This window comes from Tribolium castaneum, chromosome 4 (assembly GCF_031307605.1).
Source record: "Tribolium castaneum strain GA2 chromosome 4, icTriCast1.1, whole genome shotgun sequence".
NCBI lineage: Eukaryota > Metazoa > Arthropoda > Insecta > Coleoptera > Tenebrionidae > Tribolium > Tribolium castaneum.
In genome coordinates, this window is record NC_087397.1 from 8,139,033 (window position 1) to 8,153,704 (window position 14,672).

General features: G+C 38.1%; 1 protein-coding gene across 3 annotated transcripts in view; it reads left to right on the forward strand.

The window, feature by feature from the left end:
- The window catches only part of LOC663672 (EGFR adapter protein), a 109,718-nt gene that overhangs the window by 79,322 nt on the left and 15,724 nt on the right, over positions 1-14,672 (forward strand). For 2 of the 3 annotated variants that reach the window (XM_015984963.2, XM_015984967.2), the window contains one exon: positions 7,377-7,523. In XM_015984963.2, coding sequence (XP_015840449.1) covers positions 7,377-7,523 — 147 coding nt within the window. Of the gene's footprint in view, positions 1-7,376; positions 7,524-12,368; positions 12,704-14,672 lie in introns of those variants that run through there. The other variant, XM_008203176.3, reaches the window with a different exon arrangement.

Consider the following 14,672-nt stretch of genomic DNA (forward strand, 5'->3'; position numbering starts at 1 on the left):
CACCTTTAACCAAAAATCCCACACTTGGAACGCGGATTAAACGGCCAACGGCCCGGCCCGTTCCGACAAGTCAAACAAAATAAATTTATACGATTCAAGACACAAAAAATGCTTCGCAAGAACAAAATTTTAAGTACTGACTGTACAAAAAATAATCGCAAGGAACGGCCTTTTGAGTCTTACGTCAAATATTTGTCAAGGAAATCCAAATCCGGTTGCAGTGTTGCAAATTACTAATAAAAATAATTTCAAATTTGTTTCCAACAGATACAGTATTTCTGGATCAGTCTTTTGGAGTTCCATTTTTAATTTCCCTTGATATAATTATTCAATATTACGAGTGGGTATATTAATCCCCGATTCGAAGCTCCAACTATGTAATGCCTCCCAGAATATGTAGGAACTTTGCGGGAGAATTATCAGTAATTTGTTGGCTACATGGGTAATATACGTTACGAAAGGGGTGTTCCCCTTTTTGCGGCCAACTGGGAAAAGCTCGTGGCTCAAGCTTCTCTCTATCATTACGAGATGATCAATCAAAGTCGGCTGTGTCCTCTTCCAGACACTTCTTCCAGGTTGCCGTGATTGTGGACGTTTTGTATCCCCCGGCTGCATCAAAATTAAAACCAGTGGCGTCCTCGCAACCTCGCCAGTTTTTAATGACTCGAAGAAGTTGGACTCGGGCATCCCCGAGGATGTCGTTCACCGCCACGCCTGCTCGAGATAAATGGGATGGGATCTCCCCCGTCGCCTGTCCCACAAAACTTTCCTCCAGTTCTCGCTATACTTTCAGTTTTTGAATGATATCCTTCGGCACGGATACGGATTTCTTCGTATATAATGCGGGCCGAAATGCTTGATTACTGCGCTTTTTTATTTAACTTAACGTAAACTTTTATGGAAAGCTACAATTAACTTTGCGTCGAGGGATGCTTCAAAGCATCTTTAATAATAAACATGGCGGTAATGGCTCCAGAGCGCCGAGGCCATTGATCGTCGTCGGTGAATTAATATTCTCACCTGAAATCAGGACTCTAGCTTCGGCAAAAAGATGAGGATAACACATTAATTATTTCCGGGACGCCGAAGTTCGCGATTAATTCAGGACCTGCTATACAGGCTATAAATAATTTGCGAGGTGCAGCCGAAAAAGACGTCTCAAATGCAAAATCTACAAATTCAGCTAAACACAACGATAAAATATAGCAATGTGTTGATACCAGGACCACGCTACCACAGGACTAAATGGGCTATAGCCCCGGGACGCCTATTGCCTATTGCCCAAATTTAATTACTTACGACTGTCCTTTTTTAAACCATTTTTTGAAATGTGGCATTTACCAATAGTAAAAGTAAAAAAAGGCCATGTATACAGGGTGAGTCTTAACTTATAGGCATAAACTAATAAGAAAATCATATATTTGCAAAATAATAATGAACAGTGATAAAAATACAGGGTGTAGCCGAAATACGTGAGTTTCTTTAAAAGGCAAATTCACTGGTTCATTGCAGCATCAGATTCCATGACACTCGATATTACTTATTTTAATTAATAATAACAATTAATTTATTAATAGCTACGTATTATTGTTAATTGTCGCTAAAATTGTTGTTAATAGTATCGGAAAACCAATAATATGTTTTTATTTACTAGTGACCATGGTGTTAAATTATCCCGAGCCACCCTGATTAAGAAATGTGTTTATCTTGAAAATTGCGAAGGATGTGCAAAATTCTGCTGAGCGCAAATATTTTCATTTGTGGAGAACTGTCGCAAATCTGCTTAAACTCCCCCAATCCGTAAATCATCGTGGTGACTACGTAATAAAAAATAAGGAGAAAATGATGTAGGAAAATTTTGCGAAAGACATTATAACGTATGTTGTTATTTATCTTATAATATAACTCTATAAGCTCGTGCACCCTTTCCGAGTCATGCGTGACTAGCGCCCTTCGCTGGCCGTGTAATGTCAAGCGCTGTCGTAATTCGCGTTATTTCAAAACTTCCTGAACTAGTTTGGATATGTATCATCGTATCCTGCATATTTGAACTGGAGATATTTCAGTTCAATTCGAACAATTCATCTCTCAGATGTCGGTCCGTTTGTTGCGTCTCTTCGCTGCAACGACGCATAAAGCGATGTTGTATAATTCGAACGCAATCAGTGTACACACAGGGTGGTTTGTACGCCGCCACTAATTACTCCCGTCTGTGCAGACATCAAACTGTTAGTAACATGCGGCCACGTTAATATGTCTGCGATATGGAATCCTGTCCGTTGCAGGAATACTGGATGGTGTGAAAGAGATAGGCATACAAAGACCGAACCGATAGCGTTTCCATCCACAAACACACATGTTCACGCTACCAGAAAGCCGTATGATAGTGTCAAACATTTCCTGTCTGTCTGTATGCTTAACTGAGTCGTTCCCTCAAACATCTCGCCATTTTCGCCAATTCCCGTATTTTGGTTGCACTCGAAACGGCTTTTTCAACCACTAGCTCTGTTTGCTCCGGAAATTACTCAAGATCGATCGTAATTTTTTTTCAGCGGTGACAAGTGAGTTTTTAACAATAGGGGGATGGGTCGAGTGGTTCGAGATGGCGCTCGTTATCCGCAAGACGATCATGGAATAACGGCGTCTTGATGCATCGACGCTGAGGATGGCGTGTTGTGGAGTATCACTTGTGAGGGTTCGACGGACGGGACGGTGTGAATGTAAACGGCTGAATTAAAATTATGCAAATATTATCCGTTTTCGAGCAGTTACCATTCGATTCAGCTCCATTAACCTCTAAGCTGATAAACATGTATAGCAACTTTGGAACACTATCAATTTATCGAAACTACATTAAAAGTTTTGTTTCCCCAAATATAATAAATTGAGCCGTGCATGCCGTAAAATTTATACTACGGACTAAATTAAATGTTAAAATAGACACTCGCTCTATTTTATGAGCAGCGATGAATTATCGCTTCATACTAGATTTTACTCCCTGTCACCTATTAAAATGGAAAAAATTAAAAATAGATTTTAACTCATTTCAAACAAATTAAACTTTTTTTACTAATAAAAGCTCTTTCACGTTTAAAATTTGTAGCGAGAAGTTAATTTTTATTAACACATTATTCATTGTACTACAGGTTCTTCAAAAATTATTCAAAGATTTCAAGAGAAAAGAAAGGGTTCAAGAGAAAGTTTAGAACAGAAATCAGTCGAACAAGTAGTTAACTGAACCAAAACAACAAAACAAAAATACTGAACAGTTCCAAAATAATTCAATAAAAAGGAAAATCTGAGGAAACCTATTGCTTAAAACTAAAAAGTCTAAGGTATTAGAATTACTACAACTGAAATTTACTGAGAAGTTAAAAGTTTAACATTCAATAAACCTAAAACATCTAAATCTAGAAACATAAAAAACTCGAAATTTGGAAAACCACAACTTAAGATAATTTTTTTATAATTATATTTCCGATTTGTAGTCAATCTTAATTTTTTTTATTTTGATTAGAAATATTGTCATTTACAAATACTATAGTTTGTGATATTTTGTAAAATTAAGTGAATGGATTTCTAAGTTTCAAATAAGTACTGTTTAGAATTCTAAAAATTTACATAAATTCAAACCCAAAATAATAATAATAATAATAATAATAATAATAATAATAATAATAATAATAGAACAGTCAAAAATAAACAAATTAAAAACCCGATGGACTCAACCGGAAAACCTATGGAAGGACAACAACAAAGAAAAAAACAATAATTACATGATAGTACTTCAACGTCGTCACATCGTTAATATTTAATGACTTCCTTATAAATTCGTGCACTTTACAAACTCAATTCTCTTAAACGCATTCTATCCCATTATAACCTGATTATTTAAAAATCCACTCACCCACGGTTTTAAAGTCATTAAGATATTTTTTATTGGCCATTAAATCTATCCTCTGCTGCTGGGACCTAGTATTTGCTAATCTAAATAATTCTCTTATCTTTTGGAAAAAAACTCAAACAAGTTTCACGGCTGGATTCGGTTGAATTTGCTAAATGAACCGAAAAGAATTTTGTTGTCGCAGCCCCCAACTCGACAGCTCTTTGAGCGTGTTGTTGACTTTTCTTTGATTTCAATAAACGTGGAATTTAAATACCCACACTCAGTGCAACCCAACAAAATAATTTGATAGAAAAACCAGACAAGTTTTCCACCACCGATTGACAAATGGAAGAATTTTGCTGTTGGGAGTTAAGTTGAAGGAAAATACAGGAACACCTTTTTAACCAGACAAAGTATTGTATACGAACAGTTACTTTGTTAATATATTCTTTATTATAATGCATATGCATGTGCACATTTTTAAGCAAAACACGTATTTGTTGTTCATTCATTTTAATTAAAATAATCCGAATTTTTACTGAAAAATACTTCAAATACTTTCTGGGTAGCATATATTTTTAAAACATTTCGCCTGTTATATTAGGCAGGTTCTTAAAACCTGCTGGCCAATCGATAGAAACAATATTTTTTCAATTTTTCAAATCGTTTTTGCGTTTTCACTTGGGACGGAAGTCTATAATGGAAACAAAGCCCAAGATAACTCCGAAAATCAATAATACGTATACCTAATGGATAAAATTCCGCTAGAAGTGGCTAATATAGCGTCCCCAGATTCACCTGTGAAAACATTTTTTCGCTTAAAAAATAATCTCCTTGATCCCCATTCATTATCTAGGGGATTGTGCCCGAAATGATCACCCGTAACATTGATTGGAGAACGTGTTTCAATTTTCGTAATTTCCCGGCAGCATGTTGGGGCTTAGTTGAATTTTGGTCGGCCATCAAATTAATTGTTTTGTAATGAAGTAAACAAGGCAGGAATTCGCAATAAACTAACCTGGTTTTCGGTTGGAAATTCCTCAGTGGCTTGTCGGACCGGAGCAGAAGGACGCTCTCATCCTGACTGAGACGGATCGTCGTTCTCTCAATAACAGGAAACACGTTAAGCTTCTTACCGCATTTAGAAGGTCCCGGAATAATTCGTCTTCATTCCGACATCGTGAGATTCATCCCGTTTAATGAAATTCGCGAGTTTATCGCAGTTATTATTGTAATGAAGCACCGCTCGGCTGCCTCACAAATCATTCGGGTTATGCTCGGGTCCATAAAGGCCAAGAAATATATGTCATCATCAACAAGGATTCGCGCATTCAAGCGACTTAACAATGTGTTAATGCGCTCGAACGCTGATTTTAGGTCAAAAACTTCGTGACAACCGCGCGGTTGCTAATTAATGGTCATATTGTACAAACGGCCATCCATCACTCTTCGCTTCCTTATGGGTTCAAGGAACCACCAGGTCGCCTTATCAACACAAAATATAAATAACAAGATTACCAAAGAAACGGTGCAACAAATGGCAAGCTATTGCGAATTGTAAATTGAATTTTGCCAACGCTTTAGGGAAGCGACACCGTCACACTTGGCATCCATCACGACTCACCTTTCAGGCGCCCGAAACTCAAGTTTTACGGTTATGGATATCTGTCTAGACGGGACTACATAAAACATCAACAAGTAAAAATTGACCAAAGCGGATCAAGCAAATTGGGTGACAACGACAATTGCATACAAAACAGCAAACACACGTGCACAAAGGGAAAATATTTCATAAATAATTTAATCAAAGCACCAATTCTAGGCAATTTTAAATCATACTCTACTTGCGTAATTCTGCAAACTCATTACTATGGGATATTTCAATAAAATCCGATAATAATGCCAAATGTTAATACTATTTATCTGATTATTATTGAAATAATTACTACATTCTGTTCAAAGTGACAGAAGTACCAGTAACACAACTTTCATATTAATAGAATGGATATTATTGTTTTGCGAAAGGTAAGTCACAGTGTCACACCCAACCATATTTTGATATTCCAGTTGTCATGTATTTGCGACACAAATCCTAACAATTTTTTTATTTTAAACAAATTATGACTGGAGCTTTCTCCTACTGAAACTGAAATAAATGATCGTTCGTTTTTCAGCTTATGCATTCATTGACATATTTGTTAATGGCTGCATTTTGAAACCTGCACTAATGAATGGTTGTACATTATGTATTACAACAAGCGGGTATTACACCCCAATCGAGGGGAAAATCACTTTTACAAATGTGTACATCTATTTACACACATTGGATTTATTAGTAATTTTAAATGATTAAACTATTTTTAAAAATTTTAATTATTTAAATGTATCTCTTAGTTTAGAGATTCGGAGATTCTCTATAAGGACATGTAAAATGCACCACCCTGTAAAAAATTTTCTAGCGTCTACCATTGCCCTGTATATGATTTTGTGACTTTCCCTTCGGTCTCAATGAAATTTTGTCATTGGCCACATGACGAAAAATAAATTATGATCGATGCGAGACTGCAATGAACTAAAAAATGGGTTAACTGTTTTATTAAAACGATGAACATTTAACGACGAGTGTCACAGATGCCATCATGTCAAGCAATTGTACCGAAAGCACATTTTACCAAAACAATGAAATCCTAAAATCACAATACAAAAAATTTCAAAGGATTTTTCGATGGGTTTAATAATGGAATTATAATAAAATTCACAAAAGAACAATGGATGCTTGTTGGATCGTTTCATCATTGATGCCCTCTGTCCGCAAATGTGGCAACGATTCTGTAACAATAGGTCATTGGATGGAATTTACAAAGCAGGAGAAATAACGGAGTATTCTTAACGGAAATTGTAATAAATGCAATAATGCCTGGAACATCAAATCACAGCGCATCAGACTTTTTTGTACGAAAAATAGCCGTGTTTGTCCCTTTATGCATTGGTGGGGTATTGAAATATTGTCATTATAAAAATATTTGTAACTACTAGACAGTAGTTAATAGATTTCAGACCGGTGTTGTTTACAGCTGGCATAACATCAAAGATAACACCTGTATTCTATTATGTAATTAGCGTGCACGGATGGTCTGCCCATGTTCAAAGTTTTGGTCCATTGGAGGGTGAATTTTCTAGTTGAAGCGCGTTTCTATAAATATCGAAAGATTCAAGTCATGCGAGGATTAAACAAATATTTCATAACGTTGGTGGGCAATTTAAGACATTTAAAGCAATAAAAACTCAATTAACTCCTGACAGGTGTAAAATACTTTCGGTAATTCAGCAAAGACGTGACTTTGTACGCCGGCAAATCTTACGGCCGTAAAGTTATCTACGTTATGATTATGGAGTGTTTTTCGTCCACATAACACTAAAACACTTTTATGTGTTCAGTGCAGACGCGACAAACTTTCAACAAGTCAAGTAATGAATTAACTCTTTGCAGATTGTCCACATGGCCCACGCGCTGAGGCGCATTTCCTATGCTACCTGTGATCCAGAACATCGTCTTTTCAGCTTCCTGGCCCGGGAACCGAAAGGCCACTTCAATCAACAATACTGCCACTCATTTATAAGCCGTTCGCCCGAACAGGTAGGTAGAAATCAACTCAAATCCACCCAGCACCTCTATTATATTGTGTGCAAACAGTAGCGGTTGTTTCACCGTTAGTTGGTGATTTACTCCTCTTAAATTATAGCGTAACACGTACTAAAATGGACTTTGGCTGCTCATAATTTATAATCGTAATTACTAGGAAGCGAGTTCTGCCTGTCACGCAATGCAATTCTTGCAGCCAGCGTCTTGTCATATCGTCTGGTCCAACATAAACACCGGATGACTAACACATTTGTCCGAGCTAATGGGATTAAGCCATGAACATAAAGAAAAATGCTAGGGTGGCGAAACGTCTTCCACTTGACAAAGATTCACTATCTACATGCCCTTTTAAGTCATAATCTTGAAGATCAGTGGTATCGTTTTACATTGAGCAGTTCAAATTACACGGTTGAAACGAAACCGGCAGCTGCAGTCTGGAAACACAGTCGTCGATAGCTCTCACAAAAACCTGTAATCATGAAAATCAGTATAATTATGATAAAGAATGCACTTAATTAGAACATTTTTACGTAACAGCTATCACGCAATAAAATTGCCGGCTTGAATTCACGGAAAAAATTCTATCATCGCAAAATCACATTAATTTGGCCCTCGATGTGTTTTTCGCTTGATTGGTTTCCGCAGACTATATTAAACCATCTCATGTCGTCACGTAATAATGGGAATATGGAACGACGCTTAATCTGATCATGATTATTAAATTTAATTATAGTCCCTGTAGATCCGTTTAACTTATCTAGCTTAGGGAACATTGGCACCACGCATATTTGGTGGCGGTATGCTTTGAATTTCGGTTGATTATGCCCCCAAATTGATTGGATCGGTCACAAAAAATGGATTTATGTTTTCAAAGATCAATAAATCCTCAACTCGGCTTGCGCCACGAAAGAGATAAAATTTGTTCCATGGCCAATAAAGCCGTTAGATCTTGAGTCGCCATCGTCCATTTCAATAGATAAGAGGCGGTGATATGCTCTCAGAGCCAGCAAGATGGGTATCGTGTAGCGAATAGCGTACCATAAACATGCATTTATGGTTGAAAAGCGACTTCCGTCCCACGCCAATTTGACCATTCCACTGATAACACTCGAGTGCAAACGACTTAATTTTATTATTTACGTGATTAGATAAATTGCCCAAATACTGACCACCATGTCTCGATAGCAAAATCAATAACTCCCACGAAATTTCGAATTTCGTGTCAACGTCCTATTAACTATTTAAAACTTTGTGTGGCACACGACACCTGTGCACTCCTAATAGCGACTTATTTCGTATTTACGAAGCAAAGTTTGACAAAAGGGAGCAGTAATGACGCAAAACCTCAACAAAAACGCGTCACGAATCTTTTAAATAGTGCGGATCTTTACCCCTCGACAAGAAAAGCACAGTCTGACTCCAAAAAGCATTGTTCGGCTAAAATACGCACACAATAATTCACACGATAAGTGCGTTTCATGCCGACTAAACCTACAATCGAGTTGTTGATGAAAGGCACAGGATTTAGAGCGGCCACCATAAAATGCAAATACAGGAGGAAATTAGATCACGTGGCCGCGATCCTTTGGAAAGAATATTTTGGGTAATGTTTTGGAATTAAGCGGTTGGGTCTTATCTCTGTGACAAAATATGGTCAAGGTGTGAAATGACCAAGATTGGATCTTTATTAGAGTCATTGTCAGGGACATAATTTTGAAATCGGATATTCTTATAGGCCCATCGGGCCCCTTATGAGGCTGTTTCTATTCCCTTCCAAAGAGAAAGCAATCTCGGTATTTGGAGGCAGGGAATAACGACAGGGAATGCTCAATTTGACTAAGACCATATGAGGCAGTGGTTGACGGCATGCTCTTTCAAGCAGTGCCATTGTTGGGATTTCAATACGACGCTTCTCGATCCCAACTTCGGAAGAAGCAATTCTATTTATCCACATTCTATTAGAAAATTTCAAGTTTAAGCTCCATGATAAGTACGGGATTTGCCAGCGTCTTCCAGACATCAAATATCCCCCTCCAGGACTCGCCGTAGTCCATTTGATGAAAATCCCAGCTAATAGTTAAGTGTTTTTTAATGTCGTTTAAAACTCCAGCCATTTTATGAATAAGTTATAAGTTTTTTAATGGAACACTCGTATACTTCTTGCATATCAGCTTCTAGGATTAAAGTTGAAATCTGTGTTTCTTTGGGAACGGCACGAAACGGTGGAACATTCGTATTTGTTTGAAGAGGAATCGGCGCAGTTTGGAGAGAAAAATCCATCAAAATACTTTCCCGACACGGACCGAACCGCCACAAGAAATGAGCACTGGATTTAATTAATAACCGTTCTGATCGACGTGTGTGCCAGTATGATTGGGCAATTTATTTTGGAAGTATATTAGCTGCCGTCGGCCATAATAAGATACTGGGGCGGTCATATTTCACGGAAATGATGTGATTTTTTAATAGACGATTGGCCCATCGCGTGATTTACAGATATTTCGCAGGCGATCGAGCAGATGAACTCAAAATATTATCGTGTGTTTTCTCGCTCCGCTCTTTTCTAACCACCGATAGAGATATCGTTCGAGGGAAAATCATCTCGATAAACTTCAATTTCTTAATGTCTGAGCAGAAAGAATTTTGGGTATTTTCACGTCCGAATCGCTAAGCCACCGCTTTTTCTGCGCTCTCTTTTCAAATTATTGATACGAGTAAACTCACTCATCGAGACCAAATTAAATTAATGAAATACATCCAATTCCAAACATTTTACAAAGCGTAATCAGTTGTTTCATGATCCGTTCCAAAAAGTTCTCATGTTTGCAATGTTCATTAAAAATATAACAATGTTGGAACATCATTGTTCAATACGAATCAATAAAATATGAATGCTAATTATTGTTATTGTACGTAATTGTCTGTAATGGCTGCTCTGTGGATACAGATATTATTTTGCTCCGCGTTTTCAAACCCATTTGTTTGTTTGTGAATTTTGTCTCTTTAGAATAACCTTCAGCAGCTCGGCTCTCCATCTGCTTAATTGTGAAAAATTATATAGCATTTTTTAAGTAAATGTGATAAATACCGTTCTTTCAATTTCATAGCAGCTGTTTATCTGTTGGTAAATAAAATTCCAGATAAAGGAAAGAAGAAATAAATTAATTATTTCTTCATGCTGCGACGGCAATGCGTTTAGCCGAAGACACATGTGCTTTTAACACTCACATAACGCAACAAAAAAGTTACAGTAATAATGGCGGTAATAACTGTGAATGGCTTCACATATTACTGAAGTATGTGGCATCTATTAGTCCGTTACACTAAGAGCTGGTTGCTACAGTTTTTACATGATACGTCGCATCCAATTTCTTTGCCTATTCCATAGGGACCGAGTGAAATAAAACCAGATAGCCTGACAAACGAAAGAAGGAAGTATTCAAGTTTTCGCGTCAATTAGCGGATATGCGAACCGCACGCATCCGCAGCCGCCCTTCTGTCTTCCTTCCGTAATTCGGTCTTTTGTTTTAATGTGCACGGCTCATTTGGAACATTGCTAAAATGCTCGACAAATTTCCATTGTTGTACACAAAAACTCTCGGTTTGACAAAGTCTACATTTCCCATTTTTTGCTCTCCACTGTAATGGATCATCTTATGAGCATGTACAAATGCCCTAAAGTTAAAATTAGTCATAATGGTTGAAATTCCGGTGATGTAAACACTAAAGGGGTACTTAGAGGTGCGCTCTGTTTACGTCTCAGTAACTTTGTTGATTCTCAAAGCCACAATAGCAAATAGTTCGAAACTATAAGGGGATTTAAATGCTTCTTAATTAGTTGGAAAAATATTTATCCAACATCTTTGAAAATGCACGCCTACCTTATTTATTCAGAACATCGCTTATTCCGCGTCTTCGTATAGTTTCCTTTCTCTTCGCTCATTACGACCCAACACACAGCTAACTTGTTGAATCAATATTGTTACAGATGGTATGTGGACCATTTATTAGGCGAGTTTATTGTTATTCTGTAATGTGTTCTTTTCCCATAACGGATACTTTAACTTGATATTATTTCCAATTTTGCATTGAATAAGAAATGAACCGTGGGAGGACCGCGATAAATGTAACACTTCTCAACCCTCCCCACACATATTTAATATTCATGCGATTCATGTAAATCTTCGACTTTCTATTCTGTTGATAAGAGGAAATTAATCACATCCATCACAAAAATGGAAATGTGTAGGTGGCCAAGTTCAGAATATGGCACGGTAAGTCAGGGTATAGTCTGTCCATATGATATCTCCAGGAATTTAATAAATTTGAAAATTTAAAAACTTGTTATGCTCTTAAGCTATAGCAATTATACACTCTGAAAAAAAGCTAATAAAATAATATTATAACATAGGTAAATAGCATGATAAATAGATATTTAGAAGATATTTTGAGTCACAATAAACAATAAAAGGTTTAGACAACTTTTCCCAACGTAGTGTGGTCAGAACTGTTAAATGGTTCAATTATTAGCCATTGCACCTAATTTTCAACACAAATTAAATTCGCCTGTTCCCTGTCACCATCTCTCGCAGATTCATCCTGAGCAGTAGAGCTGTGTAGCTTTTTGTATCATTTGGAAAGAATGTTGCAGTCGCGAAGCTATTTTTGTATTTCCATAAATATTCATTTATCAGGTAATCAAATCCGTGGTATGTTGGGTGTTAAGATGTTTCTCAAAATTTGCTATAATCGACATAAATCTCGGTCTTCGCTGGGGGCGAAATGCCTCCGATGGCAGGCAATCTCGCAAAGAAACGTTCGGTTCTCGTCGTGCCAGTGACAACATTCCAAGAGTGGCACTCGGAGGATCGGAGAGGAGTCAGCGCCGCCAGTACCGCGAGTACCACGAACTCACCAACAACCATCGCGCGGTGTTGTGTTCAAGTGTACAAGTTCAACGCAATGTGTAACAACAATAAATCCAGTGGTGCATTGTGTCTGTGAAAATGGGGCGCTTGGGCAAGAGCAACCTTCCGACTCCCAGCATCAAGGTTCATTACAAGAAACTGGTGGACGACTACACCGGAAATCGGGACGCTTTGAAGATAATGCCGGCCTTACCAGAGTACCTGTCGTACTGTTGCCATCATTGCGGCCACACGCAAAAACTGCAGGTAATTCGAACTGACCGACCTTTACATGGTGAAAGCGACTTCTGCATACCAACACGACGAATAAAATGCTACTCTTGAGTGGCACATGCGGGAGATCTTAGTTTTACAATTGGATTCGTATTGTTTTTGTGGACCAGTGCTGGAATGCAGCTGGTCTTTGCTGGATATGCCATGTGGTGTGCGCTGGTCAACGACCTGATAGGTACTCTTGTGCACTTTTAGCTGCTGAATTCATAGATTGTGACTCATTCAATCAATCTGCACAGTCCTTGATCGCAACAGTTTCAACACAAACTTAAATTAAAATAGACCGGCAAGTAGCTTTCCAGTTACTGTTATTATCTTGATAAGCTCATCACGCCGAGATGATGCACATTCAATCACAACTAGATTACCTCCCTAGCCTTGGATTCTCAAATGGCCAATGAAAATTTATAATTGAGCTCATCAGTTCTGTAATGATGAGCGAGAGGGTATTTTTAGCAGACATGGCATTGAAAATAAGAGTCTCACTCTAAAAACGAAACAGTCCGCTTTGTTATTTCTTTGTATGCACGTTAAAGGGGTAGCTATCGATTGTACAGAGGGCGAGCATGTAATATTTTCAGTGATGAAACGTCCTGCATAAAGCTTTAAGTCATCCGAGATTTAAAAGTATTTAAGGTTGTTTCGTTGTGATTTAGCGATTCTTTTGATACAGACCATAACATGTTGAAAAAGAGTCAGCTGCGAAACGAGAAATTCATATGAATGTGGATGAATGGTGCTTGAAAAGGATGAATTCCGTGCGGCTTATTATTTTCACTTCATGGTGCCTTGACAGCAACATCGGCTAGATCCCGGTGTGCAGGGCCGGATTTTTGACTGAAAATCGACAATGGGATAATGAAGTGTAGGAGATGGCTTTTTGAAACAGCCGTCACAGGTCACAATGGCGTAATTGGAGTTTCATTCAGATGTGTTATTTGCAAAGAATGAACTCGCTTCACTTCACCATAATCGGCCGGCCCCTGGATTTATGCACCTACGACGGACTTATCCCGCCATTGTGACAACGCCACAAAGGTCCACTCTGCATTACATCTTTTTATCCTCTTCGAGAGCTTTTATTGACTCTGACGGTCTTTTAACTTTGCGTTACATTGTATTTAACGGCTTTTGATGGAGTATTACTTTCACAATAACGCAAAATACGTTCGACAAGGCGCCTTAGGGGACCTCCATGTGTTTCTTTTACTGCATTCATGGAACTTCATATTCCGCTTTTATGGCTCAATATGTTTTTATCTGAGCAAACGGTGTTGCACTTTACAATCCCAACGACTGCTTCTCGTATACATCAAGCGTAATTTATTTATCGAATGAACACAAGTTTTGCCAGAATGTCACATATTCTCCCACATTTGCATAAAACATCATAGTTTTTTCTCCGCTCGAAGAATACCAACGAATCACGGCCATTGCCAGTGCGGAATTCCGGTGCGTTACTCGTCTCGTTCCACTGAAATACTAACCGCCGGAGCCGTTATTCAAATTCCGGAGGGCTAAGGTCGCCACACACGCAATAGAAGAAGTTGGCGCGGACTGAACGTATTTTTAGTTAGCAAAACCAGTCGGTTCAAGGTCAGTAAGGTGTACATAAAACAATTGCGGAACCAGCATGGCCGTCTGCTCATTGCAACTGCACCAATAGACGCCATTTGCCGGTCATCCACTCGATCTAGGAATGTATTTGTTGACTGTTTCCATTACGCAAACATTGTCTTTCCGGGAATCTGTGCCGCGATGGCTTGTCACAGACAATTAATTAGCAAAAGAAAAACATGCGAGAATTTCAAGAATTTTTCGTTGGCCTGTGTGTAATTAGTCCTGATGGTCATGCCGCACCTTTACATTTAGCCGAAATGTTAAAGAAGTGAAGTCACACCCTGACGACTTCCCGGATACAGAGCTGTTTAACATATCAAAT